The 19,570-nt window shown below is 51.1% G+C and overlaps 1 protein-coding gene across 2 annotated transcripts in view; it reads left to right on the plus strand.

Moving 5' to 3' along the window:
* The first annotated feature begins 2,850 nt into the window (after positions 1–2,850).
* The window catches only part of LOC134932149 (zinc finger protein 324B-like), a 146,133-nt gene continuing 129,413 nt past the window's right edge, over positions 2,851–19,570 (plus strand). For both annotated transcript variants that reach the window (XM_063926284.1, XM_063926285.1), the window contains exon 1: positions 2,851–3,189. In XM_063926284.1, coding sequence (XP_063782354.1) covers positions 3,091–3,189 — 99 coding nt within the window. In that variant the 5' untranslated portion in view covers positions 2,851–3,090. The remainder of the gene's footprint in view (positions 3,190–19,570) is intronic.

Consider the following 19,570-nt stretch of genomic DNA (forward strand, 5'->3'; position numbering starts at 1 on the left):
ACCTCGGGACTCGGCAACAAGTAGCAGCAGTAACCAGGAAACGGATGCAGGAACCACTATACAGTCACACAGCACTCAGAGCGGAGGCATCGGGGACACATATGGCCACTTACCAGCAGGGGGAGAGGGTGAATCAGTCTCGCAGGTAGGAATGAGACCCTGTGCGGGATGAGCAGTGCAGTGACCAGAAGGAGGGTTGGTACTCAGGCTGCAGATGATGCGGGTGAGGAGTCAAATAACCGGCTCAGCTGCTTTATATATACTGCATACCGGTGGAGGGGCGGGGTCCTGTGCTTGCCCCTCCCACATGTGAGAGGTGCGGGGGCCTGCAGGTGCGTGTGGTGCCTGCTGCCGTGCAGGTGTAGACTCGGTACTCACCAGGCGCCGCTCTCTCTCACCTTCAGGTACCGGAACCCTCAACGGACCTGGAAATCTTCACTCGGATCCGAACACGGCGATTCCCTCTCGGAGCTGACCGACGAGCGAGCTGAGGAGAGAAAGGTTTACCTTAAGGGGGGTATCGACCCTTCTTCCACTGGAACAGGGGATACCCCAGGGGGACCGCGACCTTCACCGGTGGGGTGAAAGGTCATCACTGGCACAAAGCCTCAGCCACCCAGCTTTCACACACTCGCGCTCTCGCACGTAGTGTGATGAAAGGGATTCTCACGTCCGTAAACGATCCTGACTCCGGCGCTCGGGGACAGACAAGGGACAAACGTACACGGATGCTACTCACCGTCACAAGTCTTGCACTCCGATCTTTTCCACTTACAGGTCCCTGTAAGGAGGCAAAGAGAAACAGCCGTGCAGGGCCTAACTCTACCCTAGTGTCACACCCTATACTAACTACAACAGCAGAGCCCTCAAACTAGCTCTGTGGGTGTGGTGCAACATAACTAGCACAAACCTCATAACAGCAATTTGCCCTGCACGGTAACAACATATATCACACTATCGGAGTTACAACATAAAACGGTGCTGTCCCTTTATCTACCCGACTCAGAACACCCAGTAGTGGGGACCGCACAGCTCACCCACCTACCGTACTCTCAGGGTGGCCTGAGCCTAACGCCCAGTGCCACCTTTACTCACCTCGGGGAAAACACTGCTTCGATGGGCCTAGCGCCCCCTAACTGCACACAGGCCGGAGGCCTGACTTCGCCCACGGGCCTAGCGCCCGCCTAACTTGCTGCCCGTTGGGTGACCTGGGCCTTGTTCCCAGGGTCACCTTATCTGTACCTACAGGCCAAAATACGCTAGGGCCTAATGCCCTCTATCGCCCACAGGCCTATTGCCTGATTTGTCCCCCGGGCCTAGTACCCGCCTAACTGGTGCCGCAGGGGTGGGGTGGCTTGGGCCTAATGCCCAAACCACCTAATCAGACAAATGACCCCCAATCTCCTAACTGCGCCACAGGCCTAGTGCCTGACTTGTGCCCTCGGGCCTAATGCCCGTCCCTGGTGGTCGAGGGAGGAAAAGGGGAGGGGGGCAGGATGCCTCACTGAGGCCTTACCTAACCCGGGGGCCTCCGGCACCGTCTTCTGCCGCTGACCCGTCCTGGCCAGCGGCGCCGGCGTCTCTCCTCCGCGTCCAGCCGCCGCTGGACATCTTCTCTTCCGATCCCGACCGATTACCTCCTCCGGCTCCTCCTTGCGGCGTCTGGATCTTCTGCGCTCCGGCGCGCCGACCTCCGTCCGCGCTGCTCCCGCCCGTCTTCTTCCTTCTGCCACGCGATCCTCTTCCTCGCGCTCCTGCGCGCGGGCTCCTCCTCTTCGCCGCTCTTCGCCGCGGCCTCCTTTACGAACGGCTCCCGCCCGGCGTCTGACGTCAGACGCCGGGGGCGGGGCCTATGACGCGGCGAGCGCCGATTGGCTCGCCGCGTCACTCTCCGATTGGCTGCCGCTCCGGGAGCCGCGATTGGCTCCCGGAGGGCGCCAAGATTTAAATGCCCCCGCAGTCTCTGGTCCGGTGCAGGGAAAAAGGTAATCCCTGCACCGGACACCCGCCGCCACGCACCAAGCGCTGGGGACAGACAAGCTGCCCCAGCGCTGTCCCCAGCTAGGGACGGCAACATGGATGTGCCCACAGGGCACATCCTTACACACACCCCACACAGTCCATTCACAGACCTCTTCCGCCAGCTACTTGTCGAATGTACCCCCAGACTGGATGGGAGCTGTGCAGGGACTGGTGAATTTACATGTGCCAATACTGGAACTTACCAGCACGTGCAGCATCATTATAACCTACCCATTACAGATAAACAGCATATATATATATATATATATAGTAGGTAGATATGTATATTTACTGGCCTGGTCCCTATTTATACACCAACTACACGGCTGCATAGAGCTTGGGACTGATTAGGGCGCACAGCTGTCGGAGGTGAGATGGAGCAGCTCCACAGGTTGTGTGCGGCGTGCGCATACTCTCCAACATTTCCCAGTAAAAAATCGGTACAGATAAGGCAAGGGGGCGGGGCTGCCACTAATTATGGGGTGTGGCCTCGGATAAAGAGTTTCTAAACTTTTGAGTTCATCTCTATACCGTTGCTGGCCAGTTACTGTGTTATTTAAAGTTCATCTCTATGTATCACTGATGGTTGGGGACCAGCCTGAGCTGGCTAATTACTGTTACATAACAACAGTAACCAGCCAGCGCTGCCTGGCCCCCTACACCCAGTGATATATAAGAGATGAACTGTAAAGTATACAAATCACTATTGGCTCCTCTGCACTTCCAAATTCTCCTCTGTCTGCACTGGCGCTAGCGTGATGATGTCATTACGCCAACGCCGAGTGGCACACACAGAGCAGACACTCCAGACAGCCACAGAAGGTGAGGGGAGAGGAGCCTTCTGTTAGTCACTACAGTGCTACGGGAGTCCGTGTACCCGCAGCTCTTCTAAGAGATGCGGACGGACGGCTCCGATTACCGGTACAAAAGCCAGAAACCGCTACAAACGGTAGAGGGTTTTTTAGCCCGTACAGACCTTTAAAAACCGGTACTGTACCGGCTAAATCGGTACAGTTGGAGGCTATGCATGCGCAGCAGCTGTCTCTTATTTTACACTGACAGAGCCGGATGCTGGCTGATTGTACACTAGGGGGAGCTCATCTCAGGAAGTGGGAGAGCTGGTCAGATGAGGCTCCAGTCCACAGACTCTGCTGCAGCAGCAAACAGGTGTGTGTATCTCAAGTGCGGGGTGCCAGGTGAGAGGCTGTCTGTGATGCTGGCTGGGTCCCTGTATTCCTCTCATATCTGACAATGCAATGGAGTCTTTAATAAAGGATGGTGGGTTATTTATTTGCTTTAAATGATGGTGGCTGTGTTTAATTATATTGTGAAAGCATACCTCCCAACCAGTGACGTGCGGTGAGGTCAATGGCTGGGGAGGCACCAAGTGAAGCCCGTGTGTGTGTGTGTGTGTGTGTGTGTGTGTGTGTGTGTGTATAGGAGGCATTCGCTATCCGGGTGTCGGGATCCTGGCGCTCAGCATACCAGCGCCAGGATACCGACACCTATTCTCCCTCTTGGGGTGTCCACAACACCCATGGAGGGAGAATAAATAGCATGGCGCGTGCAGCGCACCACCTTGACCGCAGTGTGGTGAGCGCAACGAATCTGCAAGGGACTCTATTGCGCTCACCCCACTGCTGGCATTCCGGCAGTCAGGATCATGGCACCGGTATGCTGGGCGCCGGGATCCCAACAGCCGGGATATCATAGTACACCTGATCTCTACTGCTATGAAATAATATAGTGCGGAGAGGGGGGTATTAGGACAGGGCTGTGAGTGCAGAGAGGGGGGTAATAGGACAGGACTGTGAGTGCGTAGAGGGGGGTAATAGGACAGGACTGTGAGTGCAGAGAGGGGGGTATTAGGACAGGGCTGTGAGTGCGAAGAGGGGGGTAATAGGACTGGACTGTGAGTGCAGAGAGGGGGGTATTAGGACAGGGCTGTCAGTGCCGGGGGGGGGGGGGGGGGGGTTAAGACAGGGCTGTGAGTGCAAAGAGGGGGGTAGTACAGGGCTGTCAGTGCAGGGGGGTAGGGGGTTAGGACAGGGCTGTGAGTCCAGAGAGGTGGATATTAGGACAGGGCTGTAAGTGTGGAGAGGGGGTATCAGGGTATCCTGTGAGGTCAGATAGCATATTTAAATTTAACAGTGACAGGCACAACTTTTATTTTACAGTAGAAGCTATTAGTACATGCATCTATACTGGGACTTGTAGTCCCCCCTCCATAGTAGCTAAAATGGTGCACTTTATGTAGTACCAGCACTACCTAATGGGACTTTAGTATCAAACTCCTTTCTGTATGTGCCCATTCATTAATATATTATTACTGGTGCACAGCCAGATCCCCAGGGTCTTACCTGATGTCTGGCCGCACATCCTATTCCCCTGTTCTGTCCCATTGGACAGCGGCGTGACGATCCTCGCTTCAGCCACAGTATCATCCTGTCACACTGAGAGGGGGAGGACTTTGCAAGATGGAGCCCGCACAGGTAGCCTGCAGTCTCTTGAAGACCAGGAAGAGCTGCTGTCCATGGCTGCGACCTCCAGCGTGGTGCGGGTGGGGGAATACCATCAGCGGTCAGCGGTGGCTGTTTTTTCGTGCTGCGGGGGGGGGGGGGGGGGGAGGGGGGGGGGTTCTGACTGTCAGGAAGAGCTGCTGTCCGTGGCTGCGACCTCTAGCGTGCTGCGGTGGTGCGGGTGGGGGAATACCATCAGCGGTCAGCGGTGGCTGTTCTTTTGTGCTGCGGCAGGCGGGGGCGGTTCTGGCTATCACTGCTCCGCTCTTCTCCTCTCCGTGCTGGCCAGTTTTCACTGTGCAAGAGAGGAGGAGGGCACTACTGCTCTGTGACTGACAGAGCAGACTGGGCTTGAGCTGGTGGCGGCTGCCAGCAGCAGCTGTCCGATTGTGTGCTGACAGCCTGCTGGAGCCTGGCCGCTCAGATGTATTTTGAAAATATGACGTCTGCAGCGATGTTCCATCACCAGCCGGGACCTAGCCTGTGTATCTGCCCCTGCCGCTGCGTATGGGTGATTGGACCAGCGGATCCAGCACTGGATCCGCTGTCCAATCACATCGGTCCCTGTCAACGAGGCACTTATATTAGTGCCGCTTTCTGCACTTTTTTCAATGGGCTTTTACAGGCCGTTGCTTGGCCCCGCTTTATCCTCATTCACGTTGTCAACGGGAGGCACTGTTATCAGTGCCTCCTGAATTATTTAAATGTATTAAAATGATTAGAATAATATAACGAAGATACTTATGACATAGAATGTGTCATAAGTATCTTCTTTGTATTATTTTAATCATTAATCACAGGGGAGGCACTGCCTCCCCTGACTGCACGTCCCTGCTCCCAACATGACCCTCTCCAGGAGGGACACAATGCTCTGCTTCTGGACTTTTCTCTTCATTGATTGCCGGCACCTGTTTTGAACAGGTGAATGGATAAGAAAGGTGATTCAGCACAGGTGATGGCTATCATAAATTAAGAGGGAAGTCCAGGAGCAGATCATTCTGTCCTTCCTGGAGAGGGTCATGTTGGGAGGTATGTGAAAGAGGGGTCTGTGAGTGTGTATGATGTGTGCCGCTGTATACTGTTTATGCTGTAGCTGTGTATGTGTGTGCTCATGACACGTGTGCTATACATGAGTGTGCGTGGTGTGTTTGTGATAAACAGGTGTGGTAAATATACAGCTGTGTACGTGTGTTTCTCTTACGTCCTAGAGGATGCTGGGGACTCCGTAAGGACCATGGGGTATCGACGGGCTCCGTAGGAGATAGGGCACCTAAAAAGAACTTTGACTATGGGTGTGCACTGGCTCCTCCCTCTATGCCCCTCCTCCAGACCTCAGTTAGATCTTGTGCCCAGAGGAGAATGGGTGCACTGCAGAGAGCTCTCCAGAGTTTTCTGTGGAAAAAGAATTTTGTTAGGTTTTTTATTTTCAGGGAGTCCTGTTGGCAACAGGCTCCCTGCATCGTGGGACCGAGGAGAGAGAAGCAGAGCTGGCTTGTTAAGTTGGGCACTGCTTCTAAAGCTACTGGACACCATTAGCTCCAGAGGGAGTCGGAACACAGGTCTCACCTGGGGTTCGTCCCGGAGCCGCGCCGCCGTCCTCCTCACAGATGCCGAAGATAGAAGCCGGGTGAGTATGAGAAGGCAAAGAAGACATCAGGCGGCAGAAGACATCAGATCTTCATGAGGTAAGCGCGCAGCGGTAAGCTGCGCGCCATTGCTCCCAGTCACACACACACAAGCAGGCACTGAAGGGTGCAGGGCGCTGGGGGGGGGCGCCCTGGGCAGCAATGTTCCTCATATTTGGCATTGATAAGTATGGATTAGGCTGTATATCCGGTAACCCCCGCCATTTTTTTATAGAAAGTTGATGGGACCGAAGCCCGCCGTCGGGTGGGCGGGGCTTGATCCTCAGCACTAACCAGCGCCATTTTCTCCACAGAGACTGCATGAGAAAACGCTGGCTCCCTGTTCTCTCCCCTGCTGAGCTTCACAGGCTGGAAAAAAGAGGAGGGGGGCACTTTGGCGACGCAGTGAGTGGAGATTATAATTATATAAACATATAACATCGCTATCTGGTCATATATTCCAGTGTTTTTAAGCGCTGGGTGTGTGCTGGCATATCTCTCTCTCTGTCTCTCCTAAGGGCCTGGTTGGGGTTTTGTCCCCTTATAGGTAACTCCCTGGGTGTGTGGGGTGTCGGTACGTGTGTGTCGACATGTCTGAGGCGGAAGGCTTCTCCAAGAAGGAGGTGGAGCAAATGAGTGGTGTGTCCCCGTCGGTTGTGCCGACTCCAGATTGGATGGATATGTGGCATACGTTGCATGCAAGTGTGGCATCTTTACATAAAAGGCTTGATAAGGCTGGTTTAGGGGGGACATCAGGTGGTCAATCCTCAGATTGGACCGACTCACAGGCCCGTCAGGGTCTCAAAAGCGTCCCTTAACTCAAGACACTACTACCGACACGGATTCTGATTCCAGTGTCGACTATGACTAAGTAAAATTGCACCCTAGGGTGACTAAAACCATTCAGTGTATGATTGTGGCAATAAGGGATGTGTTGCATATTGTGGATGAACCCTCGGTCCCCGACACAAGGGTACACATGTTTAAGGAAAAGAAACAGATTATTAATTTTCCCACATCTCATGAATTAAATGAGTTCTTTGAAAAAGCTTGTGAGACTCCGGATAAGAGACCGCAGATCCCCAAAAGAATTTTTATGGCATACCCTTTCCCTTAGCAGGACAGGGAGATTTGGGAATCACCCCCCACTGTGGACAAGGCCCTGACGCGCTTATCCAAGAAGGTGGCGCTACCGTCTCCTGACACAGCGGCCCTTAAGGACCCTGCAGATCGCAGGCAAGAAACTACCTTAAAGGGTATTTATTCTCATACGGGTGCTGTGTTAAGACCGACGATTGCGTCGGCATGGGTGTGTAGCGCAATTGCAGCTTGGACAGATGAGCTGACAGATCAATTTGATACCATAGATAAGGATACTATATTCCTAACTCTAGCCCATATAAAAGACGCAGTCTTATTTATGAGGGATGCTCAAAGGGACATTGGATTGCTAGCGTCTAGGGCCAATGCCATGTCTATCTCAGCGAGAAGATCCTTATGGACTCGCCAATGGACGGGTGATGCGGATTCCAAAAAACATATGGAAGAACTACCCTATAAGGGTGATGTATTGTTTGGGGATGGGCTGACGGACCTGGTTTCCACAGCTACAGCAGGTAAATAAAAATTTTTACCATATATTCCCCAACAGCAAAAGAAAGCAACACCCTATCAGATGCAGTCCTTTCGGTCGCACAAGTCCAAAAGAGGTCGGGGATCCTCTTTCCTCGCCAGAGGTAAGGGCAGAGGCAAGAGAGCACCTGCTTCGTCAGGTACCCAGGAACAAAAGTCCTCCCCGGCTGCTCCAAAACCCACAGCATGACGCTGGGACTCCCATGATGGAGTCCGCACCGGTGGGGGCACGTCTTCGACTTTTCAGTCAGGCCTGGGTCAGTTCGGACCTGAATCCCTGGGTGTTGGAAATAGTTTCCCAGGGTTACAAATTGGAATTCGAGGAGGTGCCCCCGCGCCGATTTTTCAAATCGGCCCTACCAGCTTCCACATCGGAAAGGGATGTAGTGTTAGCTGCAATTCAAACGCTGTGTATACAGCAAGTGATCATCAAGGTTCCCCTGCACCAGCAGGGAAGAGGTTACTATTCAACCCTATTTGTGGTCCCGAAACCGGACGGTACGGTCAGACCGATTTGAATCTGAAATCCCTAAACCTGTACATAAAAAGATTCAAATTCAAAATGGAATCTCTCAGAGCAATAATAGCCAACATGGAGGAGGGGGAGTTTATGGTGTCTCTGGACATAAAGGATGCGTACCTTCATGTCCCCATATATGCCCCCCATCAGGAATACCTGAGATTCGCTGTACAGGATTGTCATTACCAATTTCAGACGTTGCCGTTTGGACTTTCCATGGCCCCGAGGATTTTCACCAAGATAATGGCGGAAATTATGGTGGTCCTGCGCAAGCATGGAGTCACAATTATCCCATACTTGGACGATCTCCTGATAAAAGCGAGATCAAGAGAGAAATTGCTGAGCAGTGTGGCGCTCTCTCTGAGAGTGCTCCAGCAACACGGTTGGATTCTAAATCTACCGAAGTCACAGTTGATTCCGACAACTCGACTACCGTTCCTAGGTATGATACTGGATACGGAACAAATGAAGGTCTTCCTCCCAATAGAGAAAGCCCAAGACATCCAGAACATGGTCAGAGACCTGCTAAAACCAAAAAGGGTGTCAGTTCACCAATGCACTCGAGTACTGGGGAAAATGGTGGCGGCCTACGAGGCCATTCCCTTCGGAAGGTTCCATGCAAGGACTTTTCAATCGGACCTTCTGGACAAGTGGTCCGGGTCCCATCTGCATTTACATCTGAAAATAACTCTGTCCCCAGGAACCAGAGTGTCCCTCCTGTGGTGGTTGCAAAGTGCTCACCTGCTGGAGGGTCGCCGGTTCGGGATTCAGGACTGGATCCTGGTTACCACGGACGCGAGCCTCCGAGGATGGGGAGCGGTCACACAGGGAAAGACTTTTCAGGGTCTTTGGTCAGACCAGGAGTCCTGTCTACACATCAATGTGTTGGAACTCAGGGCCATTTACAACGGCCTTCGACAAGCGGAGAGTTTTCTTCGAAACCTTCCGGTTCTGATTCAATCAGACAATGTCACAGCAGTGGCTCATGTGAACCGCCAAGGCGAGACAAGAAGCAGAGTCGCGATGGCAGAGGCCACAAGGATCCTTCGCTGGGCGGAAAATCATGTAAGCGCTCTGTCGGCTGTCTTCATTCCGGGAGTGGACAACTGGGAAGCAGACTTCCTCAGCAGACACGATCTCCATTCAGGAGAGTGGGGACTTCATCAAGAAGTCTTTGCAGACGGAACACGTCTTTGGGGAACTTCTCAAATAGACATGATGGCGTCACGCCTCAACAAAAAACTTCGGAGGTATTGCGCCAGGTCTCGGATCCCTCAGGCAGTAGCAGTAGACGCACTGGTAACACCGTGGGTGTTCGAATCGGTCTACGTGTTCCCTCCTCTTCCTCTCATCACGAAAGTGTTGAGGATCATAAGACGAAGAAGAGTACAGACGATACTCGTTGTCCCAGACTGGCCTCGAAGGGCATGGTACTCGGAACTACAAGAGATGCTCACAGGAGACCCCTGGCCTCTTCCTCTGAGGGAAGACCTGTTGCAGCAGGGGCCCTGTGTATTTCAAGACTTACCGCGGTTACGTTTGACGGCATGGCGGTTGAACGCCGAATCCTAGCAAAAAAGGGGATTCCGGAAGAGGTCATCCCTACTTTAATAAAGTCTAGGAAGGAGGTGACGATAAAACATTATCACCGTATCTGGCGAAAGTATGTGTCGTGGTGTGAGACCAAGAATGCACCTACGGAAGATTTTCATTTGGGTCGTCTTCTCCACTTCCTACAGACGGGAGTGGATATGGGCCTAAAATTAGGCTCGGTTAAGGTACAGATTTCGTCCCTCTCGATTTTCTTTCAGAAGGAATTGGCTTCTCTTCCAGAAGTCCGGACGTTTGTAAAGGGAGTGCTGCACATCCAGCCCCCTTTTGTGCCTCCAGTGGCACCATGGGACCTGAACGTGGTGTTGCAGTTCCTAAAATCACACTGGTTTGAACCGCTTAACAAGGTTGAGTTGAAATTTCTTACCTGGAAGGTGGTAATGTTGTTGGCCTTAGCATCAGCAAGGCGAGTGTCAGAATTGGCGGCTCTATCACACAAGAGCCCCTACTTGATTTTTCATGTGGATCGAGCTGAATTGAGGACACGTCCGCAATTTTTGCCTAAAGTGGTTTCGGCGTTCCATATGAATCAACCTATAGTGGTGCCTGTGGCTACCGGTGACCTGGAGGATTCCAGATCCCTGGACGTAGTCAGGGCCTAAAAAATTTATGTAGCCAGGACGGCTAGAATTAGGAAAACAGAGGCTCTGTTTGTCCTGTATGCGGCCAATAAGATTAGCGCTCCTGCTTCAAAGCAGACTTTTGCTCGCTGGATCTGTAATACAATTCAGCAGGCTCACTCTACGGCTGGATTGCCGGTACCAAATTCGGTTAAGGCCCATTCCACTAGGAAGGTGGGCCCTTCTTGGGCGGCTGCCCGAGGCGTCTCGGCTTTACAACTTTGCCGAGCGGCGACGTGGTCGGGGTCAAACACTTTTGCTAAATTCTACAAGTTTGATACCCTGGCTGATGAGGACCTAGCGTTTGCTCAGTCGGTGCAGCAGAGTCGTCCGCACTCTCCCGCCCGATTGGATGCTTTGGTATAAACCCCATGGTCCTTACGGAGTCCCCAGCATCCTCTGGGACGTAAGAGAAAATAAGATTTTAAACCTACCGGTAAATCTATTTCTCCTAGTCCGTAGAGGATGCTGGGCGCCCGTCCCAGTGCGGAAACTCTGCAAGACTTGTATATAGTTGTTGCTTACATAAGGGTTATGTTACAGTTGACATCGGTCTTGGACCGTTACTGTTGTTTTTGTTCATACTGTTAACTGGTTATGTATGTTCCAGGTTACATGGTATGATTGGTGTGGGCTGGTATGAATCTTGCCCTTGGATTGCTAAATCCTGCCTTGTATTGTCCATCTCCTCTGGGCACAGTTCTCTAACTGAGGTCTTGAGGAGGGGCATAGAGGGAGGAGCCAGTGCACACCCATAGTCAAAGTTCTTTTTAGGTGCCCTATCTCCTGCGGAGTCCGTCTATACCCCATGGTCCTTACGGAGTCCCCAGCATCCTCTACGGACTAGGAGAAATAGATTTACCGGTAGGTTTAAAATCTTATTTTTTGCGACATACATGTGTGCTATATTTATATAGTTGTGTGTGATTATATATATATATATATATATATATACACTGCTCAAAAAAATAAAGAGAACACTAAAATAACATATCCTAGATCTGAATGAATGAAATATTCTTATGAAATACTTTGTTCTTTATATAGTTGAATGTGCTGACAACAAAATCACACAAAAATTATCAATGGAAATCAAATTTATTAACCCATGGAGGTCTGGATTTGGAGTCACACTCAAAATTAAAGTGGAAAAACACACTACAGGCTGATCCAACTTTGATGTAATGTCCTTAAAACAAGTCAAAATGAGGCTCAGTAGTGTGTGTGGCCTCCACGTGCCTGTATGACCTCCCTACAACCCACACAAGTGGCTCAGGTAGTGCAGCTCATCCAGGATGGAACATCAATGTGAGCTGTGGCAAGAAGGTTTGCTGTGTCTGTCAGCGTAGTGTCCAGAGCATGGAGGCGCTACCAGGAGACAGGCCAGTACATCAGGAGACGTGGAGGAGGCCGTAGGAGGGCAACAACCCAACAGCAGGACCGCTACCTCCGCTTTTGTGCAAGGAGGAACAGGAGGAGCACTGCCAGAGCCCTGCAAAATGACCTCCAGCAAGCCACAAATGTGCATGTGTCTACTAAAACGATCAGAAACAGACTCCATGAGGGTGGTATGAGGGCCCGACATCCACAGGTGGGGTTGTGCTTACAGCCCAACACCGTGCAGGACGTTTGGCATTTGCCAGAGAACACCAAGATTGGCAGATTCGCCACGGGCGCCCTGTGCTCTTTACAGATGAAAGCAGGTTCTCACTGAGCACATGTGACAGACATGACAGAGTCTGGAGACGCCAAGGAAAACGTTCTGCTGCCTACAACATCCTCCAGCATGACCGGTTAGGCAGTGGGTCAGTGATGGTGTGGGGTGGCATTTCTTTGGGGGGCCGCACAGCCCTCCATGTGCTCGCCAGAGGTAGCCTGACTGCCATTAGGTACCGAGATGAGATCCTCAGACCCCTTGTGAGACCATATGCTGGTGCGGTTGGACCTGGGTTCCTCCTAATGCAAGACAATGCTAGACCTCATGTGGCTGGAGTGTGTCAGCAGTTCCTGCAAGATGAAGGCATTGATGCTATGGACTGGCCCGCCCATTCCCCAGACCTGAATCCAATTGAGCACATCTGGGACATCATGTCTCGCTCCATCCACCAATGCCACGTTGCATCACAGACTGTCCAGGAGTTGGCGGATGCTTCAGTCCAGGTCTGGGAGGAGATCCCTCAGGAAACCATCTGCCACCTCATCAGGAGCATGCCCAGGCGTTGTAGGGAGGTCATACAGGCACGTGGAGGCCACACCCACTACTGAGCCTCATTTTGACTTGTTTTAAGGACATTACATCAAAGTTGGAATAGCCTGTAGTGTATTTTTCCACTTTAATTTTGAGGGTGACTCCAAATCCAGACCTCCATGGGTTAATAAATTTGATTTCGATTGATAATTTCTGTGTGATTTTGTTGTCAGCACATTCAACTATGTAAAGAACAAAGTATTTAATAAGAATATTTCATTCATTCAGATCTAGGATGTGTTATTTTAGTGTTCCCTTTATTTTTTTGAGCAGTGTATATATATATATATATATATATATATATATATATATATATATACATATACATACATACATACACTAGCTGGAGTATCCGGCATTGGCCGGGATTTTAAGAATGTCTGTTTACAAAAATAAATGTAAATATTAAACACACAGTATAAATAACATTGTAGATAGCTTAATACCTGTGTTTTGCTATGGGATGAGGATGGTAAATGAGAATGATAGTTGTTCGTTAGTTTACATTGGTTGGAGATCTAGTGTAAAGGCATATATTGCGTCCCTGACGCACTTTGTGTAGTGGCTGGACCCCTTTTTGGTCCCCCAAGGGTCCCCGCTCTTCCCACTATACAACTCTCAGTCTGTGGCTTCCTGCTACCTCCATTCCCCTCGTCACATCATGTCAGTGCCCCTGTGAAATTATCGATTTATTTACGGTTTCTTATATAACGCAGCACATTATGTATGTCCTGATATACTCTGTGCTGCTGGGGGACTGTGCTACTTCCACTATATAACTCTCAGTGTGTGGGTTTGTGCTACCTGCATTCCTCACATCATATCATGTCACTGGCCCTGTCACATGCAGCCCTGTCATCACTGACATATCATGCCTGTCCTGATATAGTCTGTGCTGCTGGCCCACCCCTAGGGGTGCTAGTGGTGTGTTACCCCCACAGTGTTTGTTCCCAGAGTGTAAGTCATATGTGTAGCAAGTTTGGTGTAAATTGCTTCAGGCATTCCAGAGTTATGCTGTCTGCTGAAAAACTCTGTGCTGCTGCCTCACCCCTAGGGGTGCTAGGGGTATCTTACCCCCACAGTGTTTGTTCCCAGCTTGTAAGTCATATGTGTACCAAGTTTGTTGTAAACTGTTCCAGGCATTCGGGAGTTATGCTGTCTCCTGAAATACTCTGTGCTGCTGTTCCACCCCTAAGGGTGCTAGGGGTGTCTAACCCCCACAGAGTTTGTTCCCAAAGTGTAAGTCAGATGTGTACCAAGTTTGGTGTAAATTGCTACAGGCCTTCCACAGTTTTCCTGTCTGCTGACATACTCTGTGCTGCTGTTCCACCCCTAGGGGTGCTAGGGGTGTCTAACCCCCACAGTGTTTGTTTCCAGAGTGTAAGTCATATGTGTACTAAGTTTGGTGTAAATTGCTCCAGGCCTTCCACAGTTATGCTGTCTGCTGAAATGCTCAGTGCTGCTGCCTTACCCCTAGGGGTGCTAGGGGTGTCTTACCCCCACAGTGTTTGTTGCCAGATTGTAAGGCATATGTGTACCAACTTTCGAGTACATTGCTCCAGCAATTCTGGAGTTATGCTGTCTCCTGATATACTCTGTGCTGCTGTCTGCCCCCTTAGGGGTGATAGGGATTTCAAATTGTTTTCTCATACGTCCTAGAGGATGCTTGGGATGCTTCAAGAACCATGGGGTATAGACAGGATCTGCAGGAGACATGGGCACTTTAAGACTTTAAAAGGGGTGTGAACCATACTTGCCTACTCTCCCGGAATGGCCAGGAGGCTCCCGAAAATCGGGTGACCCTCCCGGCCCCCCGGAAGAGCAGGCAAGTCTCCCGATTTGCGGGGTCCTCCCCTGCCCGTCCGCCCACTTAGTGTGTAAAGTGGGCGGTCCGGGCAGTCGATGACGCGATTCTTGCTGAATCGCGTCATCATAGCCACGCCCCCTGCAGTGTAATGCCGGTGATCGCGGCATTACAGAGCGGGGGCGTGGCTTAAAGGGGGTGTCACTGTGACCCTGCCCTTGCTCCGCCCCCATCCCGCCCTTGCTCCGCCCCTGTCCCGCCTCCGGCCACCCCTCCTTTACAGCACAGCCTCCCCTGCCCGCCCGCTGAGCCGACCTGGCTGCTCTCTCCCGCAGAGAGCAGCCAGAATATCGGTAAGTATGGTGTGAACTGGCTCCTCCCTCTATGCCCCTCCTCCAGACTCCAGTTAGATTATGTGCCCAGTGAGACTGGATGCACACTGAGGAGCTCTCCAGAGTTTCTCAGAAAAAAGACTTTGTTAGGTTTATTATTTTCAGGGAGTCCTGCTGGCAACAGGCTCCCTGCATCGTGGGACTGAGGGGAGAGAAGCAGACCTACTTCTCTGAGTTCAAAGGCTCTGCTTCTTAGGCTACTGGACACCATTAGCTCCAGAGGGTCCGATCACTTAGTACGCCTAGCTGCTCGTTCCCAGAGCCGCGCCGTCACCCCCCTTGCAGAGCCAGAAGATAGAAGCCGGGTGAGTATTAGAAGAACAGAAGACTTCAGTGACAGCAGAAGACGGCTTTTGAGGTACCGCGGAGCGGCTGTGCTGTGCGCCATGCTCCCACACACATAAGGCACTGCAGGGTGCAGGGGGGGCGCCCTGGGCAGCATTAATCCTCAATATTGGCCACTGGCAAAAGTGTATGAAGTGCATAGGCACTGATTACAGACCCCCGCCAGTATAAAAAATATGAAAAAAAGTGGGACTGAAGCACGCCATTAAGGGGGCGTGGCTTAGCCCTCACAGCTCTGACCAGCGCCATTTTCTCTTCACAGAAGCTGCAGGGACGCTGAGCCTGGCCTCCCACACTACTGTGCAAGTAACATGGTGCAAAACGGGGGGGGGGGGGGGCACAAGAGATTTGGTGCTAATTAGTGTAATGTGAAAGCGCTAGCAGGTCTGGGCAGCATTTTTACTCGCTTCAGAACCGGGTCAGGCGCTGGGTTGTGAGCTGGCAGAACTCCCTCTGTGTTTCTCTGACAGGCTTTGTTGTGGGTCTGTCTCCCATAGCCCCAGTGTGCTTGAGGGTGTCGGTACGTGTGTGTCGACATGTCTGAGGCTGAGTGCTCTTCTCAGGAGGAGGCTAGTGTGGGAACAGAAAAAACCGGGGGAGTGACCGCGTCGGCACCGCCGACGGCTGATTGGGTGAATATGTTGAGTGTTTTGAATGCTAATGTGGCTCGCTTGACAAAGAGATTAGATAAATCTGAGACTAAAAGCCAGACATGGAGAAAATCCATAGAAGATGCATTGTCACAAACTCAGACCCCCTTGGGGTCACAGAAACGTGCATTTGCCCAATTAACAGATACAGATACCGACACAGACTCGGACTGGCTAAGAGCATTCAATATATGACTGTGGCGATAAAAGAAGTGTTGCATATAACAGAGGACCCTGCTGTTCCTGATACTAGGGTCTGTATGTATAAAGGAAAGAAACCTGTGGTAACTTTTCCTCCCTCTCATGAACTGAACGCTCTCTTTGAAAAGGCTTGGGAAAATCCTGACAAGAAGGCACAGGTTCCCAAGAGAATTCCAGTGGCATATCCCTTTCCTTTTGGGGACAGGGAAAAGTGTGAATCAACCCCCACGGTGGATAAAGCTCTATCGCGTCTATCCAAGAGGGTGGCGCTTCCGTCTCCCGACACGGCAGCCCTAAAGGATCCTGCGGATCGCAAACAGGAAAATACACTAAAATCCATTTATGTCACTAAAGGTTCACTGCTCAGGCCTGCCGTTGCTTCGGCATGGGTGACTAGCGCTATTGAAAAGTGGGCAGATAACTTGTCATCTGAGATAGATTCCCTAGACAGGGATAGCGTGCTTTTGACTCTGGGTCATATCAGAGACGCTGCAGCATATTTAAAAGAAGCTGTAAGGGATATTGGCCTTTTGGGATCAAGGGCCAATACCATGGCAGTCTCTGCTAGGAAGGCATTGTGGCTTCATCAATGGAATGCTGATGTCCCGAAGCCGGATGGCTCAGTCAGACCGATTCTGAACCTAAAATCTCTCAATTTCTATCTGAAAAAGTTCAAATTCAAGATGGAGTCTCTCCGAGCAGTGATCTCCAGTCTGGAGGAGGGGGATTTTATGGTGTCGGTCGACATAAAGGATGCTTACTTACACGTTCCCATATATCCTCCACATCAGTCATACCTGAGGTTTGCGGTTCAGGATTATCTTTACCAATTTCAGACATTGCCGTTTGGTCTGTCCACGGCACCAAGGATTTTCACCAAGGTTATGGTGGAAATGATGATTCTCCTGTGCAAGCAGGGAATTACAATTATCCCGTACTTGGACAATCTCCTCATAAAGGCGAGGTCCAAGGAGCAATTGTTGAAGAATGTGGCGCTCTCACTGATGGTTCTGCAACAACATGGTTGGCTCCTAAACTTGCCAAAATCACAGTTGGTTCCGACGACACGGCTGTCGTTCCTGGGTATGATTCTGGATACAGAATTACAGAGAGTTTTTCTTCCAGTGGAAAAGGCTCTGGAAATATAGAACATGGTAAAACAGATGCTGAAACCGGCAAAGGTGTCGGTTCTTCAATGCACTCGATTGCTGGGGAAGATGGTGGCGGCCGACGAGGCCATTCCGTATGGCAGGTTCCATGCCAGGGTGTTTCAGTGGGACCTGTTGGACAAGTGGTCCGGGTCTCACCTGGACATGCACCGGAAAATATTCCTATCTTCCAAGACCAGGATCTCCCTTCTGTGGTGGCTGCACAGTTCTCACCTTCTGGAGGGACGAAGGTTCGGGATTCAGGATTGGATCCTGGTGACCACAGATGCAAGTCTCCGAGACTGGGGAGCAGTCACACAGGGGAAAAACTTTCAGGGAAAATGGTCAAACTAGGAAGCATAAACATTCTGGAATTAAGGGCCATTTACAACGGCATTCTGCAAGCGGAACATCTTTGCGGTCTGCCCGTCTTGATTCAATCAGACAGCAGAACAGCAGTGGCGTACATAAACCGCCAGGGCAGAACAAAGAGCAGAGCGGCGATGGCTGAGGCCACAAAAGTTCTTCGCTGGGCGGAAAGACATGCAAGCGCCCTGTCAGCAGTCTTCATTCCAGGAGTGGACAACTGGGAAGCAGACTTCCTCAGCAGACACGATCTCCATCCCGGAGAGTTGGGTCTTCACCAAGAGGTCTTTGCAGAAGTGACAAGTCGTTGAGGAATTCCTCAAATAGACATGATGGCGTCCCGCCTCAACAAGAAACTTCAGAGATATTGTTCCAGGTCGAGGGACCGTCAAGCAATAGTGGTGGACGCCCTAGTGACACCGTGGGTGTTTCTGTCGGTCTATGTGTTCCCTCCAGTTCCCCTCATTCCAAAGGTGATAAAGATTAAAAGAAGAACAAGGGTTCAGGCGATAGTCATTGTTCCAGACTGGCCAAGGAGGGCCTGGTATCCATATCTTCAGGAGCTGCTCATAGAAGAGCCCTGGCCGCTGCCTCTTCGGGAGGATCTGTTACAACAAGGTCCGTGCATGTATCAGGACTTACTGCGGCTGCGTTTAACGGCATGGCGGTTGAACGCCAAATCCTAGCCAGAAAGGGTATTCCTTGTGAAGTCATTCCCACTCTTCTTCAGGCTAGAAAGGAAGTAACGGCGAAGCATTACCACCGTATTTGGAGAAAATATGTGTCTTGTTGTGAATCCAAGAAGGCTCCTACGGAAGAATTTCAGCTGGGGCGTTTGCTCCATTATTTGCAAGCAGGTGTGGATGCGGGCTTAAAATTAGGCTCTATTAAAGTGCAAATTTCAGCCTTATCAATTTTCTTTCAGAAAGAATTGGCCTCCCTTCCAGAAGTTCAGACCTTCGTGAAAGGTGTGCTGCACATCCAACCTCCATTTGTGCCCCCATTGGCACCCTGGGATCTTAATGTGGTATTGCAGTTCCTGCAATCTCCTTGGTTTGAACCTTTACGTAAGGTTGGGTTAAAATTCCTTACTTGGAAAGTAGTCATGTTGTTGGCCTTGACGTCCGCAAGGCGAGTTTCTGAATTGGCGGCTTTGTCTCACAAAAGCCCCTATTAAATATTCCATGCTGATAGAGCGGAGTTGAGAACTCGTCAGCAATTTCTACCAAAAGTGGTTTCCTCATTTCACGTAAACCAACCTATTGTGGTGCCAGTGGCTACTGACGCCTTGGCAGAATCGAAGTCTCTTGATGTGGTCAGAGCCTTGAAAATCTATGTCGCCAGAACGGCGCAGATTAGGAAAACAGAGGCTCTGTTTGTCCTGTAGGCTCCCAACAAGATTGGGGCTCCTGCTTCCAAGCAGACTATTGCACGCTGGATCTGTAATACGATTCACCAGGCTCATTCTACGGCGGGGTTGCCGTTACCGAAATCGGTGAAAGCCCATTCTACCAGAAAGGTGGGCTTATCCAGGGCGGCTGCCCGAGGGGTCTTGGCATTACAGCTTTGCAGAGCTGCTACTTGGTCGGGTTCAAACACCTTTGCGAAGTTTTACAAGTTTGATACCCTGGCTGAGGAGGACCTCTTGTTTGGTCAATTGGTGCTGCAGAGTCATCCGCACTCTCCTGCCCGTTCTAGAGCTTTGGTATGAACCCCATGGTTCTTGAAGCATCCCCAGCATCAACTAGGACGTATGAGAACATAGGATTTTAATACCTACCGGTAAATCCTTTCTCTTACGTCCTAGAGGATGCTGGGGACTCCGTAAGGACCATGGGGATAAACGGGCTCCGCAGGAGACATGGGC

Source organism: Pseudophryne corroboree, chromosome 6 (assembly GCF_028390025.1).
Source record: "Pseudophryne corroboree isolate aPseCor3 chromosome 6, aPseCor3.hap2, whole genome shotgun sequence".
Taxonomy (NCBI): domain Eukaryota; kingdom Metazoa; phylum Chordata; class Amphibia; order Anura; family Myobatrachidae; genus Pseudophryne; species Pseudophryne corroboree.